The sequence below is a fragment of the Mobula birostris genome, chromosome 27 (assembly GCF_030028105.1).
Source record: "Mobula birostris isolate sMobBir1 chromosome 27, sMobBir1.hap1, whole genome shotgun sequence".
In the NCBI taxonomy this organism is placed as follows: domain Eukaryota; kingdom Metazoa; phylum Chordata; class Chondrichthyes; order Myliobatiformes; family Myliobatidae; genus Mobula; species Mobula birostris.
The window spans coordinates 31,370,482-31,390,632 of NC_092396.1; the positions used below are offsets into that span (position 1 = coordinate 31,370,482).

Here is a 20,151-nt window from a genome sequence, read left to right on the forward strand (position 1 = left end):
TTGTATCATTTGTAGGTTAATTGGTTATTGGAAATTATCCTTTGATTAGGCCAAGTTTAAATCAATGGGTTGCTGGGCAGTGCAACTCGGTGGGCCTGTATCTCTCCATAAATATCCTTTTCCACATGTTCAAGCACATTGATGGCGGTCGCAAATTTCAGTCAAGAGTATACAACATAATAACAAGCTCTCCTCATCCATGTTGACCAAGTTGTCTTTCTAGGCTACTCCTTTTGTCAATATTTAGCTGATATCCCCACTAACATTTCTTATCCATGTACCTGCCCAAGTGGCTTTTTTTTAAAAAAGGGCAATGTTAATGTAACCAGACTCTACTACCTCCTCTGGCAAGTTATTGCATTTATACACCACATTCTGAGTCAGAAACATGCCTCTTAGGTCTCCTTTAAACTCCTTAGCCTCAACTTGAACCCATGCCCTTAACTTCCATTGCCCTGGGAAGACTGTAACCATCTAATATCTATGCCTCTCATGATTCTATAAACCTCTACAAGATAACCCTTCAGGCTTCTTCACACCAGAGAAAACTGCCCCAGTTTATTTTTTCCCCCTTGTAGCTCATACCCTCCTTTCCTGGCAGCATACTCGTGAATCTATGCTGCACCCTCTCTGGCTTAATGATATCCTCCCCACAGCCTCAAACAGAACTGCACACAATATGCTAGATGCCATTTCATCACTTGCATATCCCAACTCTTGCCGTCAGTGCCCCATCTGCTGCAAGTATGACTCATGCCACTTTCAGGAAACAAATACCTGTAACCCCTATTTCTCTGATGCCCCACACTTGCCACTATCCTGTCATTTAGCACCTGTCCTGCACTGCTTTAAATTCTGAAAAATACATTACTTCACACCTATCCAAGTTAAATTTCATCATTTAGCCTTTGACCCACTTTCCCCATTGGTACAGATCCTGTTGTACACACAATGTCTGCCTTCACAAAGGATATTTATTATTTTATTTTTTGCATGGCTTGATGTCCTTTGCAGTCTTTCATTTACTATATTATAGTTATTATTCTATTATGGATTTATTGAATACACCCACTAGATGAATCTCAGGGTTGTATATGGTGTCATATGTACTTTAATAAATTTACTTTGAACGTATCAGATGAATCAGGATCTTGAATAATGCTGATTTCTGAAACAATAAGAGAGCAAGAATTTTTTTTTAATAAATAAGCCTCTGAGTCACCTTGAGAAACAGAAAATAAATATTCAAATTGTGCACACACAAGGTGAAGAGAAACTAAGGAACAATTGAAATGTTCTAACTGATCATATAGAACGTTTATTTACAAATGTATGTACTCAAACAACAATCTATAATTTAGGAATGATGATAGATGGAGTTGGAGCTTTATTCAAATACAGGGTGCTGCACTTTGGGCTGTAAGAGGAAGGTATAGTTAATAGCAGGATCCTTAACAAAACTGAAATACAGAGGAACCTTGGGTGTTGTGCAAGCCCATAGCTCACTTGATGGTGGCTACACAAGCAAATGCGCCAATTAAGACAGGCTGTTGGCCTTCACTGATCAGGAAATTGTGAGAGTAAGGATATCAGATTGCTGCTATACAAAAGTTCGGTTAGACCACACTTGAAGTATTGTGTGCTCTTCTGGGCACACCATTATAGGAAGAATATGGTGGAGCTTCTTCAGGTTTTCCAAAGAGATTTTCCAAGATGCTGCTTGGATTAGAGGGTAAGAATAGAGAGAGTTGGATAAACTCGGCTGTTTCCTCTGAAGCATGAGGCTGAGGGTTGCTATGAGGGCAGAATCTTTCTCCCAAGGTAGAAATGTTAAATACTAGCTTGTAAAGCATTTTTCTTTCCTCCTTAAAAAGTGGTAGGTACCTGGAACAGGTAGTGGTGAAAGCAGTTTGACAGTAGAAGGGGAATGGAGGGATAAAGATCCCATACAGGCAGAAGAGATTGTTTGGAGTAGACATTGTGGTTGCAAGGGCTCATTCCTGTATTGTACTGTTCTATGTTCTACAATGAGAAGGTCCTAGAGAGAGAGTGCTTAGTGAAAAATGAATGAGGGATTATATCCACAGTAAAAGTGAATTCCATGGAGTTTTTATCATTGCCAGTTAATCATTAATACTCAAGGCTATAGAAGGGATAGGAAATACAGTATTATACAGTACTAAGAGCTAAAATGTCAAAGTAGGGTATCAGTACTGCAGAAATTTAATTAACTTATTCAATTAACTTATTGCTAGTGTTGTATACATTTTCCACTTATTACTACATTACAGTGCTTGATAATGTTTGCACCTTGCTTCTAGACATGAGCAGTTGATGTTGACATGGAATATGATACATAATTGAGAAATACAGCAAGTTTTTTCATGTCTAAGCCTTTTCATAAATTTGCTTTAAATGATATGCTTATACAATGGAACACAATTAGAACTCTCTATGAATTGGTTTAGTATCACTAACACAAGTCATGAAATTTGTTGTTTTGCAGCAGCACATTGCAATACATAATGAAAACTAAGTTAGAAATAGTATATATAAAAAATAATAAGTAACACTGAAAGAGAAAATAAATTCCAGCATTTGCCTGGGATATGCTTGGCTTGTTAAATTTGTCATTGCGTTCCGCAATCTTCAACTGATGCCACGGCTTGCTCAGAAATAACATTAACTGATAAACCAAACCACCCAAAAAAACCTCAAGTGACTTCAGCATCAGAATTTGTATTCAGATTTTTCAACTTTTTCCTCCAACTTCAGTGAGTTAGCTTGGGCTTCAGTGTGCTTGAAAACATCATAGGTTTCACTAACTGGCTTGGCTTGCTTCCTTTGAAACCTTCTGAACTTTCCTTCAGGAGAAAGAATTCTCCAACGTAATGGACAACACGACTTCAAGTCCTCCTCAAATTTTGACTTCCTACAGAATTCTGTTAAATTGATCTTTGGTAGCATTTTTTAAAAAAATTAATCGACCTACATAGTTCACCAACTTCCCAGTGGAATCCTTCCCTGGACCTTTTTCATATTTTGGAGGATTTCTTCAAGCAAGTTGCATCAACTGGGAGGCAAATATGGAAACATTCTCAAATAGAATGTCTAATGCTAAAGGGCGTTTACAGAGAGAATAAGAAATTAATTCTTATTCCTTCCATCAAATATTTATTAATAGCACAACAAACATGATAAAACCAGTACAAGAACATTTCCCTGACCATCCAGGTATCATTTATTATTGCACTAGTAGATATGCAATGCCCCTGGAAGGTACCTGCTTTTGTATTTTACCAGTACTTTACCTGGTGCCTGTTACATTGGCATTTCCAAGGACAGCAAGATGATCCTCACTTACTTACAACCTTATTGGTGTTTCCTCATCCGGACCTGCAAACATAACTCTGGAGGACAATACCACTGAATGGTCGATTTGTTTGAGGAACAAACCATGCTCTAACATGGAAGAAAGTGAAAGAAACTTGCTCAAGGTGTTTGTTCCCTTCCACCCCAGCCCCCATGCCACAAGATTCTTTTGGCTATCATTACCAAAGCTAGAAACAGGAGACCTAATCATCCAAAAACTTCCAGGTTCCATTATATGAAGATAGATAATGGAGATGGAAATGATAAATTTTAGCCTTTGAGTAGCACAGATCTAAAAATTGTTGCAATTTATAAACATTTCAAACTAAACCACTTGCACAAAACCTTGTTCAAGTGCTACTTTCAGTTTTGAAGAAAATAGCCAATTGTGATAGCCTTGCTCATACCCACAGCAGCAACAAAAATTCCATTAAAGCTATGAGCTTTTATAGCAGGTTACAATTTGAATTCCTTCATCAGGGTATTCTTATTTTCACCTTTCACTGGTTTTAACTCCAATTTCTGGTCACGTAGAAGTACAACACTTCCATTTTTATCCACCCGCCCCCCCCACGAAGCCATGTCAGATGGGGGGGGGGGTGAAAATGCACACAGATGGATTTGGAAATTTTCAGAAAGTGAAGGATAAAGCAGTATTGCCATTTCGAGTGCTCTGGTTAAATGGAAACTAGACAGCAAAACTTTTGCTATAGATTAAACAAGAGACACTGAGGACTGGGGACATGCTGTCTGGAGCAAAGCAGGTTAAAACCAAGTTTGATAGGAGGATAGAAGAGCATAACTAGCTTAGATAGGTAAAGAGGAAATCTGATCCCTCTAGCAGTCAGTTAAAGAACCAGGAATATAGATTTAAAATATTAGCTTCTAATACCTCCATTATCTTTGTCTTGGGAAAAAAAAAACAATTGCTTAATACCATTTTCCTAGAAAACTTGCTTTCATATGTACAATGTGAACTTTATGCTATGTCATGTTAAATGCAAAAAGCAATTTCCTTTTATAAAAATCAGTCTCAATGTAGAAGTGTTTTCCCAACCTTTTAGCAACATTGAGCGATTAGATTTTTTTTGTGAGCTATGGGGTTACTAGTTAGAGTTGGTAATGGACAGGCAAGAGTTTTAAAAGACCTAAACCAAGCATTTTGTGCAAGGTCCCCAGAAAGTTTTTACAACCACTGAAGCTATTCCAAATGATTATTACTGTTATAATAATACAAATGAAACAACTTGTCTCCATACAAGATGACTGGGAAGAAAAATCAGCCAGAAGACCATGCTCTTCTTCAAAGAATCTGATCCATTTTCAATGGGGTAGAAAAGCTATCTTATCCCACTTGCAATTATTATTTTTTTTTAAAAAAGCAAAGTTATTAATGCAGTTCTCTACTCCTAATCACTGCCTAAGCTGTTGTGCAGTTCTTGAATTTGCTTACGGAATTCCAACAGTCACATTTTTTTTGTATGCAAGTTTCCAAAGATACTATAAATGCCTGCTGCAATCAGAGGCCCAGGCTGAACTCGCCACCAAGTGCCGAGGTGTGAAAATCCATGCAGGAAGATTTAAATTTTATAATATTGCCTTCTGCTAATACAGCAACTTGTTCTGGAATTACACTGATGTACACAATAGATGCCATATACAGAAAAATACCCCAAGGGTTAACTCAATGTAATCAGGGTAGATCACCAGCCTTTCCTGTTATCATTCAATAAAGTTATAGCCTATTTTTCACTTCAGTGCCACATTCTTACATTAATTGCATATCCCTCTATTCTACTGAATAAACCAAAAGGCTCATTTGAATCTACTAGCAACTATTGTTTAAAATCTCCAGTGAATAGACCACTTTAAAGATAGAACTTTCTGGATGAAGAATTTTCTACCCCAGAAACATCCTACTCTTTGTGATGAGAACTAATGTTCAGAGCCCCATCGAAGGAAATTATTAACCCATATCTACCCTATCAAGCCATGTAAGAATTCTGTATACTTCACCAGATTCCTGCATTCTTCTGAACTCGTGGCCAATTCTGCTTAATCTTCTCCGAAGACAAACCCACCATAGAAATCATTCTGATGAACTACTTTTACTCTCTTGTATCGCTTTGATTATCCACTGTTCAGTGTTGTCTGGTTCCTATACAATTCCGATAAGGTACCTTCATTCTTCCACTATTTCAGGATTCAAGATTAGTTTACTAGCTACCTTCATCACTTTAGCAAAGTTAACTTGATAACAAATACCTAGGCCCCTCTGAACACCACCAAAGCATTTCAAATTTGTTTAAAAACTACTTTTCTATACTTCTGATGTTTAAAAAACAGAAAAGTATTCCTTCCCGTACTTAGCTACATCACCAAAACTGGCTGATTGAAGAGCTGGAACCCCATCAAATTCCCACAGAGGACTGACCAGTTTTCAGTCTGTTAATCAATCCTGAGGTTCTCAATTCTCTGCTATAATTTTGCTTGTTTACCACATCCATTAATACACTCCTCTGCTAGTTACAACTCCAACGTTTCTCGAACAATTTCCCTTTAATAACCCCATGCCAACGTTGCCTAATCCAATTACTTTCCAAGGAACACACAATGCTGGAGAAACCAGGTTAGGCAGCACCTATGGAGTGAAGTGAGCAGCTGATGTTTTGAGCCAAGCTTTCATCAGGACTAAAGTTAAAGGGAAGGAGCCAGAATAAAGGTGGGAGAAGCACAAGCTCACAGGTGATAAGTGAATCTAGGTTAGGAGAAAAAAAAATGAGAAGCTGAGAGGAAGAAGCAAAGGTGGGGGGGGGAAGAAAGAGGAGGGAAATCCAATAGTAGAAGATGACTACTGAATAAAGGTGGAGAACCAAAAGGAGAAAGGTGATTATGGCTGGTCAGGTGGTGGCAGAGGGGAAAGAGTAAGGGCATAAAGGTACCCAAGGGATAAGAGAAAACAAGAGGTGGGAAGAGGGGATTGGTTACTGCAAGTTACAGAACTAGATGGTGATGTTGTCAGCCTGGAGATAGCTAAAATGGAATGTGAGGTGTTGGTCTTCCAATCTGCATATCCATCTTCAACATGGCAGTAAAGAAGGCAGTGGACAGAGATGCCAGTGTGGGGATAGGAAATGGAATTAAAATGGCTGGCCACTGAGGTGGCTGTAGCAAAAGTGCTGCATGTAGCCATCCCCCAATCCATACCGGGTATCACCAGTGCAGAGGAGGACATACTGGGAGCACTGGATGCAATTAGTGACACTGATAGATTCACATGCAAAGTGCTGCCTCTTGAAAGGACTGTTTGGTGGTGAGGGAGGGAGGTGTACATCACACCTAGCACAGTTACAGGGTTAAGTGCCTGGAAGGGGATTGGTGGTAACGGATGAGCAGATACCTTAAGGATACAGGGTATCCTTACACTACATTACTTAGGCTACATTTTTAAATATTTTGTTAAAGTAAGTCCAGTTTATTTTTTCCCCCAAAGTGACATGAAATAGCTTCAAGAGCATTTGTAAGAGTGAACATTTAATGCATGACTAAGTTGCAGATTCAGACTTGTTGGTTCATTGGGACATTGGGGACCTAGCACTTGTTTAGTCATGGCTGGGGTTGGCTGTACATTTGCACTTATTAAAGTTCCAAGTTTAATTCTAGATCTGCATGTGCAGTCTTGCCTGCAAGCTGCTTGTGGTTTGAACAGGATGCTTTTATTTTGCACACAACCGAGAACTGAGCTACATCATAGCAATCAAGCTAGCTAGCCACATTGGCAAGTTCTAAAGAACTGATCATTGGGGCTTGGCACCCGTGGTGTGCCAAATGTAGCAAGGGTATCATAATGTCTCCCAAAAATGGGAATAGAGTGCAAGGTACAAGGTTAAACAGCACAGAACTTCTAAATATCAGGGTTCAAAAAAATGGAAGAAATGCAACCTGCTCCTGCCAATGGATTTGGTAGCGTAACTTTTCCTCCATTGCACCAGGGAAAGAAAAGTCAACCTGTAAGCAGTTTGGAACCTTTGTCAATCCTTCAACTTCTCAGCAACAAGTACGCCTGCAATCAGGCATTTTACACTAAACCCTTAGAAACGTACCAGGTTGTGACTGGAGCAGAGGATTTCCAGCTGTCTTTGCAGCTTTATAGAACCCAGGTAACTAAGGGCTTGTGGGTAGGCTAGAACTAGAGCCAGACCCAATAGTCAATATAAAGTGAAAATTGAGCCCAATTACATGTTGGAAAAGACATTTATAAATCAGATCCAAGAAACTATTTGTATATCAATTTAAGTAGCATGGTATTGATTTCAACCAACCTTTTGGGGTCCTGCACAATATTTGCCTCTAAACCTCTCACCCTCCTGCAACAGACAAAATGTTGGAGGAACTCAGCAGGTCAGGCAGCATCTAGGGAAATGAATAAACAGTCGACATTCTAGGCCAAGATCGTTCTTCAGGACTGGAAAGGAAGGGGGAAGACCCTCCTGTTAAAATTATCCATATCTACCTGTCATCCATCTGTCACTTAGGCACAATAGTGTATACTGGAGAAATCCTGAAGTCTTGTTGTTTGCAATAATACAAAATATTATGGGAGAGGAAATAGAACTTCATCTCCATCCACCAATAAACTAGAGAAAAGTAATTAAATTGCACCCTTTGTTTCACTAGTGGAATCTGCTGTTCCAGTTCCCAAGGACTAGGAACAAGATTATTTAGAAACACTTATCGAAGAACCATTAAAGTGGCATGGCAAGTAGAACTGCTGCCTTAGCTTCAAACAATGGTTCAATCTTAACTCTGCTGCTGGGTACTATTGGGTGGGGAGGAAGGATCAAGGCAGAAAAAGGAGCAATAGACCAACAGCTGGCTGAGGATCTAAGCAAGGCCAAAGCAAATAATGGAGATATTTTATAAAAAAAGGTAAATGTAGCTACATCAAATGCTGATTAAATGGTGCCCTGCTTGCCAAAATACCAGTGTTCTGGTCTAATTTTGGACTCCTATGTAATTGGATTCATTGACTTGACATCTACTCACCAATTTTAAATATGGCTCAAGAAAAATATCTGAACTCAGTCATGGTGAGGGTTAATGAACACAGAGGTGGCTGGAGTCTTAGCATCTAGGATGCAAATGGTAGTGGACAACATTACAAAAGGAACCAGTTCCATGAACTTTCCCCAGTGAGAATGATGGCAGGACCCAGCACATAAATGCTATAGGCTAAACCTTCACAACCATGTTCAGCCTGGGATAATACAATGATCCATCTGCTTTGCCCCAAGTTTCTAGTCCACAGTCAATTCAATTAACTCCACAACATCAAGAGAGAGTTGAGGTTCAAGTCTATGACAGTAGACAACATTCTAGTCAGTGCTGAAGACATACTGCATCTCTAGTCTAATTAGTACCAGTAATATAGCTACATTCTAGATCTACCAGTACGGAAAAACTGCCATATATCCAACATTGGATAAATTGAAGACAGACTGTTGAAACTAATCTGGAGCAACAAAAAGTGCTGGAAGAACTCAGGTCAGGCTACATCTATTGAGGGAAATGCATAATTGATTATTCTGGTCATGAACTTCAGCAACCTCATCCTGTTAAATGTCCACTACCATTACATCCGAGATGTTGTAGACACCAGCCATCCAGATATTCATTAACATTGACCATGACTGCATTTCCCCTACCACCCACCAAGTTATATTATAGAATGGGAAGCAGATATTAAATAGACAAATCCAGATAACTGGTCTCAACCCAGACATTTTTCAAGGACTGACTCTTTGAAGACTCTGGTTCAACCAAGCCAGCAGTTCCAAAGGATTTTTCTCTTGAGCTATCATTTTGACATGGAGGGGAGTAGAAAATGGAAGGCTAGAAAAGCAAATGGATGCACTCAATGGTTGACACTGAAGCATCTTCAACAGCACTCTAATAATATGGGCAACTTTAAACATTTATACATTTTCAACAGAAAAACTGAAGGCAATATCCTCCACACACCTACCAAAGAGTCTGATTAAATCCGAAAGAACGGATGCAAAATACCAAAAACATAGTAATAAGACAGGAGAAAATTAAAATGTACCATTTTAATGTTGAGTAGGAAAAATACATACTTACATGCTACATTTTAAGACTAGAATTAATCACTATGCTTCATGACAACTTTTTTCGTACAGAAACCTTAAAGCTAGAATTTCCAAACTATTTCACTAGAGCTACTCAAGAGTTACAGAAACTGTCAGGTTAGGCTTGAGTGAAATTACCATGCCTTTCAATATTTTTCTGTTTTGCAAGTGTTACAGATTCAAATTACACATTGTGGTCCTGACAACTGCTAGAGTCCATGATCAAAGTGTAGTATGCAAGCACAACTACCACACTAAAATTCATAACCAAGTGAATGCACCACAATTTATCAATCTAATAAGGATACATACAATGTCATTATCAATTGATATTGTAAAACAAATGCAAGGGATAAAAAGTGGTGTCTGACTCCCATCTGTTTAAAGAAAGTTGCCACTTGCACACCATTATATGGAATATTGTGCTAATAAATGGACAGTTTAAAAATAAATACATCACAAGGCAACTTGGAAATGTTAAAGGCCTTTCAACTTTCCATATGCAGTTTACTGCCAACATCTTGCAGATTGCTGACCATTATTCTTGGGACTCCTGCAACCCCAGTTCACCAATTCAGAATATTTACCTGCTTTAAATGCAACCTTTTTTCCCTCCAGGCAGTCCATCCTAGAAATACACGTCATGGTACACTGGTTTTGCTTTGAAGATTGCATGATTATTGCTACAATAGAAGAGACCAATGCACATGTCCTAAATGAACACATCCAAATTTTCCTGAAGTTACAAACTGCTGTGTGCAATCACTACTTAAATGGATTTTACCAAGTGGGCTAATACAGTAATTACTGGAGTTTTGCATAATGTTTTATTGTTGCCCAAATTTCATTCAGTATATTCTTTTAATAGCAAGTAACTTTGAGCCACTTTTGGTAGCATTGTTAAATACAGTACGAGTTCTGAGCTACCTGAAAATGAACAGAATGTACAATTTATTCAGATTTAAGGATTGATGTTTGGATTAAGATCATTAAGATTTCACAAAAAAAAACATGAGGAAACCAAGATGATCTGTAAGTAAGCTTGCTGGTAATTTCATTTACACATAGCCAGTGCAGCAGCAGATACAGGAAAAAGCCAGTATCATTAAATTTCAAATCTGATACAGTATTGGTTTTAGGAAAAAGTGGGGAAACCAAACTGGTAATCAATTTCAGTTCATCAATAAAGAAAGACAATTAAAGGTACAAGTTTAATATTTTGAAAAAAGCATATACAAAGAACTCAACATGAAATAAAGCTCATTATAAACCAAAGTTACCAGGATAATGAAACACAGTTCAAAAATGGTAGATCAAAATTTTGGTCAAATTTTAACACTGAACTCTATGAGATCCTTAGCATCCCCACAGGAATCCAGTCTGCACATGTTTAAGTATCTCCTACATCACTCCCAAGTGCAATAAACCATCACCAGCATCTTGAAACAACCCACAATGAGCATCTAACAGCCCAGTCATTGAGCAACATCATCTTCAGATCCAATACCCAGTTTGGGCTCAGAATTTCTTGTGCCATCATCAGCACCTGTTACATTTTCACACCCTCCCCTGAAGTGTCATTGGTGTAGTTAAGGCCTTTCAAAAATTAGATTATTAATGGAGAATAACAAAACCTCATGTTGCAAGTGGCAATTATGTCAGAATTTGGCCAAAAGCTAACAGTCCCCATTAAGGGACCCAATTGCAATTCTTAAAGCCACGTGACAAGACTAGATTTAGATTGTGATACAATGTGAACCAGAGATGCTAGGTTGATGGATGTAGCATTTGGGAGTGTGGCAATATCTTACAAAAAGCCATTAGTTCATTAAACAGAAGCAATACTGTGCAAGTTTCGTGCCTGTGGCAAAGAATTTTAACAGCAGATTAAAATCTAGTTATGGACAAATAATCCAGTGGAAAATAAATTGAACAGGAAATTCATTATGTCTACTTAAATGTTACATTAGAAGGGGGGACAAATTTACCATTGGCTATTCTATTCCTCCCATCATCGCCCTCCTGGTTGTGTGCAGGGTGTTATTGCAGGATGATTTAATTTTTTTTTTAAAAAAACAAATGCTTCAATGTCAGCCTGCAGACACTGCTCATAACAGTGAACAGGGACGCCGTTTCTTCTTAGGTTCTGGTGGCTCCAGGGCTGCCAATATTGCTTCGTCAAATACATTCTTTAGTCCTTTCTGAAAAGTGGGAGAGAAAGGTGGGGTCTCATGGTTACAGATTCAAAAAAAATACAAGAACCAAACAAACAGCTGGGCAAATCTTGTTGACATAAATACCAAGATGCACAGTTCAAATTGAAGTATAAAAACGTTTATCCTGATGACATTTGTTAATATAGTTATGCTCCTTTAATAGTAAAATTTAAAGATTCAAGTGTGTATAAATCAAAAAAGGTGAATTGGGACTGAAGGAATCCTTTCCTCATTCCCTTCACTGATAATACAGTAACCCTAACCTCTCTTCTATTCTCTTTAGAAGATTGGAACTGAAGAAGCTCCAGAAGTACAGCAAAAGCTTTCAGGGGAAAAAGGCCTCGTCCACAATAACTAAGAAACAATTATGAACAGTCCTGGAAGTTTATGGAATCACTTTTGGCAACAAATTGCTTAATCAGCTAAGCCAGGAGGGTCTTCACCATCATTAACTTCCCAAACGGCAGCACTAGAATTAGTTAGACATGCATTTCCCTTGCACATATGAAATAGTAATACAATTTTAAAACTTGCATCCGGGATGTTGGCACTAACATGCTGATTTTATTGTACACAACTCTATAAAACTTACTACACAATACAACTACCACTAACATCCTTGGTCCTAGCCAGAAGGATCTATAGCTAAAATGGTTTGCAACTGTCAGATTTCATGAATATAGATTTAAAAACTGGTATTGATTCCTTGTAGTATCTAGAACAGACAACATTCACAATTTTTGACAATGTAGGAATAAGTAGATATAGAGCACCTAACATTAAAGACACCAGAACTATGTTGATTCAATTTATACAGCAGCTAAAGAGAGCTCATTTACCCTAATTTAGTAGCAGCTAGGTTTTACTATTTAAGCACACCACTGCACTCCTGTTGCAATATTACTCAAAGATCTGCCTCTAGTTATTTTGCCAACTATACAAATTGAGCAGATCAGATCTGCAGCATTGAAATTTATAAATCAGAATATTTTGCAATGAATGACAATGCAAAAGGTGGTGCAGAGGAGAAATCTATGCAGTAGAAACAAAAGTGGGGGGGGGAGGGGAAGAGAGAAAGGCAGAATTTGAAGTTACTGGTGGGTTGAGTTCTTTAACTACTGCCATGGGACTAAAGATCTGACATTACAACGCTGGCATGGAAGTTACAGTAGAGGCAGGGACAATACTGCAAAGTTATCATTAAGTGGCACTATTCAGTTGAAATAATTTTGTCAGTGACAGTTACACAGAAGGTGCCCCTTTGTTACTTTGCCATATTTGCAAAGGATAAAGCAAGACAAGGACCCACACAGAATGCCATCAGCTCCATTTACACAGCTCTCCATTATGGTGAACCAAAACACATTTGAGTCAATTTTATTTCAACCAAATTAACACCCACAAAAAGGTGCAACTGTACAATACCTAGATGTACATCACAATTACAGAGTTAAAAACTTTGGAAAGGTCCAAAATGGCATCCAGCAACTTTTACTTATCCATATGGAGAAAAGGAAACCATTTAAAAGGATTCATTTGAACAGCATCTCTATTGAACTGGATACAGAAAAACAGGGACACTTAAAATATACAGCATTTCCGCTTCCTTTGAGTTTCCGGTGGCTCGAGAGCAGCTAGGATAGCCTCATCAAAAACATTCTTCAGACCTCTCTACAAGACAAGGTATGGGGAGAAAAGAGAAGGGTGGGAGTGGAAAAATAGCATGAAGTTAGAGGAGAGATTTGGGTTAGAAAGACAGTTTTAACAACATCCATTTAACCTGGGATTAAAATATCCAACATGCACAACTGAACAAACAAGCAGGTCAGGACTGATGCCAACAACAGCAATGCACCTCAATGGACAAAAGTGACTGCTGACGAGTCTTACAGAAAGTAACCTCCTACATGGATCCCAACTAAATTAGCATTGAAGTGTGACTCAGATATAAGGGCAAGACATTAGAGCTTTGCATCCTATTGACTTGTGGTCGTTTGTAGTTCTGGATTATTTTAGTAATACTTCATATTCCCAAAATGTTTTATTAATAATTTTAAATTTAATCTACCCATCAACACTGTTTGTCCACCCACTGAATTGCAAAGCTTATTATTGAAGGCCAACATTAGAAAGCTCAATAATTTTTTTTAAAGAATTGTGTGTACATGCTGTAAGGACACTATTAGAAACATGACTGCCTAGTTGCTGGAAGTTTGAACCTGTCTTTGGTATTTGTGCAAAAAATTCAGTTCAATAATTACACAGCATTTCATTTGGGAATTTTGAAATTTAGATTTATTACTCTACTCAATGTATCATATTTAAACAGGATCTAACAAAGGTGATTCTATAATTCAGACTCAAACTGGTCTTTGTTCCAGCTGTACCAAAATTGGCAAAAACTGAATTTGCTAAACTACTTAGAGGTTCTTTTCCAGAAGACTACAAAGCATAAACATGAATCAGGTCCAGATTCTCCCACGCTGAAATAGAGAAAGGAAGGAAGGGAAAAGTAAAGAGAAATGACTGTAGAGGACATGGCAAACACTTGCCAGTGAACAACACGTGTCCTGGTTTGAATATTTAATGCTACATTTACTCACTCAACTGCCTCACGTTGCCAGTGCAATTGAATACTTAAAACTAACTTAACCATCTCTTCAAACATATCAACTGATGCAGTCTCCACATCCACGAGAAAAATCAGCATCTATTCTATTTGCAACAGCTTACCAAGGCTAGGAAGGCTGCATTAACCCCATGCATACTCCAAAAAAATCTTTAAGTTAGTAACCATGACAAGACGTAGAAGTTAAACAATAGAAAACCAGCAAGCTGAAGAATTCTCCACCATTTCAAAGGGTCATTTTCAGCAGCTGAACCTTAATGCCTTTCCCTACCACCCCAAATAAAAGCCAAGATGTGCTTCATTTTCCCTGCTTCCTCCCACTCAAACTGTCATGCTCATTTATCATATATTTGTTGCCTACAAAAACATTTCTAAGTAGAGATCCATAAACAGGTGAGTTGTGGAATTGTTCCATGGTCTAGAAAGAATGATTTGGTACTATGGGATGAAGAAAAACAAAGACTTCATCCAAATCTCATTCTGAAAAGTTTAACTGGGGGGGGGGGGGGGGGGGGGAGAGAGAAAAAATAGCTGATTGCACCCAGACCCCCTTTTCTGAGCTCAAGACAAGTTTTACATCCACCAAAATGAAATTTGGATATCATATTTTAAATGAAAACTTGTTAATTCACACTGCTAATCTGACCAAATTCAATTGCCAATTGTTCAGATACTTCAGAAGTCTAGGTCAGGTATCTTATTTTGTATTTCACAAGCATTTAGATATTAAGCTAACCAGGTGACATCTGCAATTGAAATGCTCAACTTTAATGTTTGTAATTTCAGATGACAGCCACTGTGCACTGACAAAAGTTTGACACCCAAAAATATCTGCCTGGCCAGCTTATGGTGTATACATACAACTTTTACCAAAAAAATAGAGACATCAAATGGTGGTGGTGGGGGGGGGGGGGGGAGGGGGGGGAAAGGAGAGAAGAAAATGGGAGTGTAGAGAGCAACTAGGCTTAATTCATTAGTAATGCAATAGTGCAAAGCAAGGGTAGGTGCAAACCCCTCAAGGAAAAAAAAGGTTTGTTCTTTTTAGCAGGGTATAACAGCAAATAAGTGCAAATTGAAAACTAGGGTGCCTTTAAGCCTTTATAGCATAGAGTCTGCTTATGTTGAGCCTTATAATATCTGATATACAAAGATACAGATGTGGACATTTTACCCAAAAAGTACATTAAAACCATGCTTCTTTTGGAAGGTTATATTGATTAAGCAATTATAGAGCAGAAGGACAATTTGGAAGACTTACTTGTGTCAAGGCAGAACACTCCACATATTTGACTGCTTTCAGGTCCTTGGCCAACTTTTCAGCATTATCCAGGATGATAGGCTTCTGTTTGTTCTTTGCAAGTTTTTCAATGGTTGAGGAATCATCCCTTAGATCAATTTGAGTCCCAACCAGCAAGAATGGAGTTTTTGGACAATGATGAGTTATCTCAGGTACCCACTGTATTGACAATCAGGGGAAAAGTGAACAATGATTCAGATAACACACCTATTAGCAGAGTTCATTTTGATAAAGGCAGAGTACACATTTCAGAATTAGTTAATTGTAATCGCCTTGCATACAAACCCAAGATTTAACAACGAAAGAAGACATCCTTGTACCAGTAATCCAGAGCACACCATTCACCCACATTTTGCAAGACCATGTCACGCCCACACAAAACACCAACTACAATCTGTAGCAGTATTCAATGTTATGAAATGCCCAGACTTTCTATGTCTGCAAGACTATTAGTACTTTAACGGTTCAAGTACCATAGTTGAAATTCAATTGAAGTCCCAAAAGGACATGGCACTCCAAGTTACAGATATCACTGTTCTGGAGATAACAAGACTAAAGTTTAGATGTTATGCATATTTGCCAAGAACAGAACTGCAAGAAAAAGCTGGAGATCCCTTGCCAATTAACTGGTTTTCTGCATTAATTACTCATAAAATGTGGTCTGATCTTCATCTAAGTCACCAATAAGAATCATAGTATGCCTAAACTAACAAACAATTGTACTTCTCGTCAAAACTGAGTACACCATTTAAACAATCCAGTCTAGATCCAAAAAAAAGTATGTGAACCTCTGGAGTAATATCTTCTACAAAAGCTATTTGGAGTCAGGTGTTTCAGTCAATGAGATGAGTTTGGAGGTTTGGGTTGTGTCCTGCCCTATAAAAAAGACACACAAAGTCAGGTTGCTGACTTCAAGATGGATCTGTTTACGTGCACCATTCCTCGATCAAAATAACTTTCAGAGGACCTTAGAAGAATTGTAGAGACGCATGAAGCTGGAAAGGCTACAAAAGCATTTCTAAAGACACCGAGAGCATAACATGCAATGCCGAAGGTGAAAAGGAACCCAAGCCTAACAGCAAAAGGCATGCAGAAATCTCTAGAACTTGCTGAAGTCTCTATTCCTGTGTTCACTATAAAAACACTAAACAAGAATAGTGTTCATGGAAGGGCACCAAGGAAGAAACCACTGCTACAAAAAAAAAACACAACAACATTGCTGCATGTCTTAAGTTTGCAAAAGACCATTTGAATGTTCCACAACACTTCTGAGACAATGTTCTGTGGACAGGAGAGACAAAAATTGAACTTTTTGGCAAAAATGCAAACCACTATGTTTGGAGGAAAAAGGGCATTGCACATTAACACCAAACTCTCATCCCAACTGTGAAGCATGGCAGAAGGAGCATCATGGTTTGGGGCTGCTTTGCTGCCTCAGGACCTATACAGCTTGCAATCATTGAGGGAACAATGAAATCAAAATTGTATTGACATTTTACAGGAGAATGTCAGAGTAGCAGTCCATTACCTGGTGCTTAGTAGAAATTGGATGATGCAACAAGACAATGGTCTGAAACACAGGAGTAAATGAACAGAAGAATGGTTTTAAAAGAAAATTCATGTTTTGGAATGACCAAGTCAGAGTCCAGACTTAACCCATTTAAAATGCTGTGGCATGACCTGAAGGTGGCTGCTCATGCAGGGTATCCCAAACATATTGATGAACTGAAACACTTGTGGAGAGGAATGGTCTAAAATTCCTCATCATTGTGCAAGTCTGATCAGCAGCTCCAGGAAACATTTGGTGCTGGTTATTGCTGCTAAAGAGGGTTCTACCAGTTATTAAATACAAGGGATCACATACTTTTTCTAATCTGGACTGTGAATGATTAAGCAATGTGTTCAATAAAAACCCGAAAATTGCAGATTGTATTTGTCTATTATTGTGACTTAGATGCAAATCAGAGTACATTTTGAGTAATTAATGCAGAAGACCAGGTAATTTCTTGCAACTGCACAGGACAAGTTGCTGAAAATCCAAGTTTCAGCAAGGAATTGCACCAAGTAGAACTTAAATCAAGACTGAGGTATACAAACCTTTTCTTTAACATTTTCAAATGATGATGGTGACACAACAGAAAAGCACACAAGGAAAACATCAGTCTGTGGATAACTCAGTGGTCGTAATCGGTCATAATCTTCCTGACCTGGAGACAAATTTAGATTGCCAGTCAAAACCTGAGAAAATGCCTAGACATTGCATTCAACCAAGAAAGTTAGCAAATCCCAGTGCCCAGGCAAATATCATTAAACTGTAGTCTAGCAGCTCAACAAAATTGAATGATTTTCCCCAATCTTCAGAGGCTTTTTCCCAGGGCTGAAATGGTTGCCACAAGAGGACACAGGTTTAAGGTGCTGTGGAGTAGGTACAGAGGAGATGTCAGGGGTAAGTTTTTTTTTAAACTGAGAGAGTGGTGAGTGCGTGGAATGGGCTGCCGGCAACGGTGGTGGAGGACGAGGATATGATAGGGTCTTTTAAGAGACTTTTAGATAGGTACATGGAGCTCAGCAAAATAGAGGGCTATAGGTAAGCCTAGTAATTTCTAAGGTAGGGACATGTTCAGCACAACTCTGTGGGCCAAAGGGCCTGTATTGTGCTGTAGGTTTTCTATTTTTCTTGCTGGTTCTAGGGGAATTGACAGTTCAATACCATGAAGGTACTGGATGCACATCACCCATTGCTATAAATGGTAGAAAGTTTGTTCATTATCAAACATGATCTATTTACCACTTGAAAATATTACAAGCTTCTTTCTTCACAAGCATAGATATGCCCAAGCAACATTTGTAATTCTGTGATGGGGGAACAATGGCAATTTAACCTTAAAACCAGCTGCTTCTGGCAGTTGGAGCTTGTCACCTGTGGTTGGCAGCTCATCTAGGAGAAAGAAAACTGATTACAAATTTCCACTGCCTTGCAGCTATACCCACTCATGGGGAAGGTGTGTGGGGTAAATCCAGAGGAAATATCCAAAGCTGGAGTTCCCAAGGCAGTCCTACATTGAATTCAACACTGACTAACAATTCCTGTGATGCCACTGGTGCCAAACTGCTGGTTTCTGCCATTCCTTTGGATTCATCAGCTGTGTGGAGAGAAGCCTGCAACATGTGCACCAGCTTGCTCTCCACATCACAATGCCCTGGCTAGCATATCATGTGGACAGGTAGGACACAACATCCATGATCAACTAAGACCAATGGTGTGCCTTAGCTAATGTTAAATGATTATACACTTCATTCTTATGGACCAAGGATGCAAGATTATTTTTTGCAAAGGACATCAAAATTAAAGAAACAATAGACAATTTGACGCCATTCTTCAAAATGAAACAGGAGGCCACCTTACTTACCTGCAGTGTCAAACAGTCCTAAGGTATATGGTTCACCTCCAATCATAACCGTCACAGCATAGTTATCAAATACCTGCAAAACAGTTCAAGGTTCACAAATTATCTATTTTTCAACTCCTCCATAAATAAAATTTAGGCAAGTCAAATTTATATCAAATTGTGCATGATACAATTATCTTTCAAAAAGCAATGCTCTATAATAGTAATCAATTCGTGTTGTACCTCACAAATGGAGACAAAGCAAAACTTATGCTGAAATCTCTTGCTACATATTTCTGGCAGGGGAAAACTGCTAAGTCATTATTATATGTAGTCACAATACCACTACCATGATTGACTCCTTTTGTAAGCACAATTTAATAAAATTAGCATGCCAGCTCACCTTAGGTCCCAATGACATGCCCTTGATTCACAAACACCAATTTCAACAGCACTACCAGTTTTATGAATTTATGAAACAAAGTTTAGTATTTTCATTTAAAATGTTATCTCGCATTCTCATGTAAAGGAACAAAAAAAAGGAGTTGTTCCTGCTCACCTGGCTGAGACCAACTACTTTGCTCCCATCTTAAGGAAAGCAGTAGATTTAATAGGACTGCAAATTTAAATAAGCAATTGCCTTTAGCTATAAAAATGAACCTTACTAGTACTCAGAACAGGAATTGCCTTAGGACAATGTAATGCTTCCACATTCAAATAAAAAAAGTTTGTTGAGACAATTGATGGTGATGACTGCCAAACACTACAATATGTTTAGGGATATGGTACTTGAAACATCGTCCTGTAAAGAGGTGAGGGGAGAGGGGTAGAGATGAACAGGATATACTACAGTACAATTTATTCAAGATTAACTTTTATCCAAATGGCTATTTTGCCCTGTGATACAAACCAGGCATGTTTAATTAAGTTTCAGCCTTAACCCTTACAGATATTAATTAACACAATTATCCAACTGAAATTTACATCTGATCCACTAACAAACATTTGTGCCAATTTTAGTTATCAGTTAAGATGAAACAATACTAAACAGCTAAGTTTGCTTGCATCATTTAGACAATTAGAGGGAAACCTAGCATCT

The 20,151-nt window shown here is 38.3% G+C and overlaps 1 protein-coding gene across 2 annotated transcripts in view; it reads right to left on the reverse strand.

Annotated features, from left to right (window-relative positions):
* Positions 1 to 10,718: 10,718 nt before the first annotated feature.
* The window catches only part of cdc42 (cell division cycle 42), a 30,592-nt gene continuing 21,159 nt past the window's right edge, over positions 10,719 to 20,151 (reverse strand). Inside the window, exons 3-6 of one of the 2 annotated variants that reach the window (XM_072245294.1) lie at positions 19,074 to 19,146; positions 17,761 to 17,870; positions 15,625 to 15,822; positions 10,719 to 11,722 (exon numbers count right to left, since the gene is read on the reverse strand). In XM_072245294.1, coding sequence (XP_072101395.1) covers positions 11,630 to 11,722; positions 15,625 to 15,822; positions 17,761 to 17,870; positions 19,074 to 19,146 — 474 coding nt within the window. In that variant the 3' untranslated portion in view covers positions 10,719 to 11,629. Of the gene's footprint in view, positions 11,723 to 13,098; positions 13,409 to 15,624; positions 15,823 to 17,760; positions 17,871 to 19,073; positions 19,147 to 20,151 lie in introns of those variants that run through there. The other variant, XM_072245295.1, reaches the window with a different exon arrangement.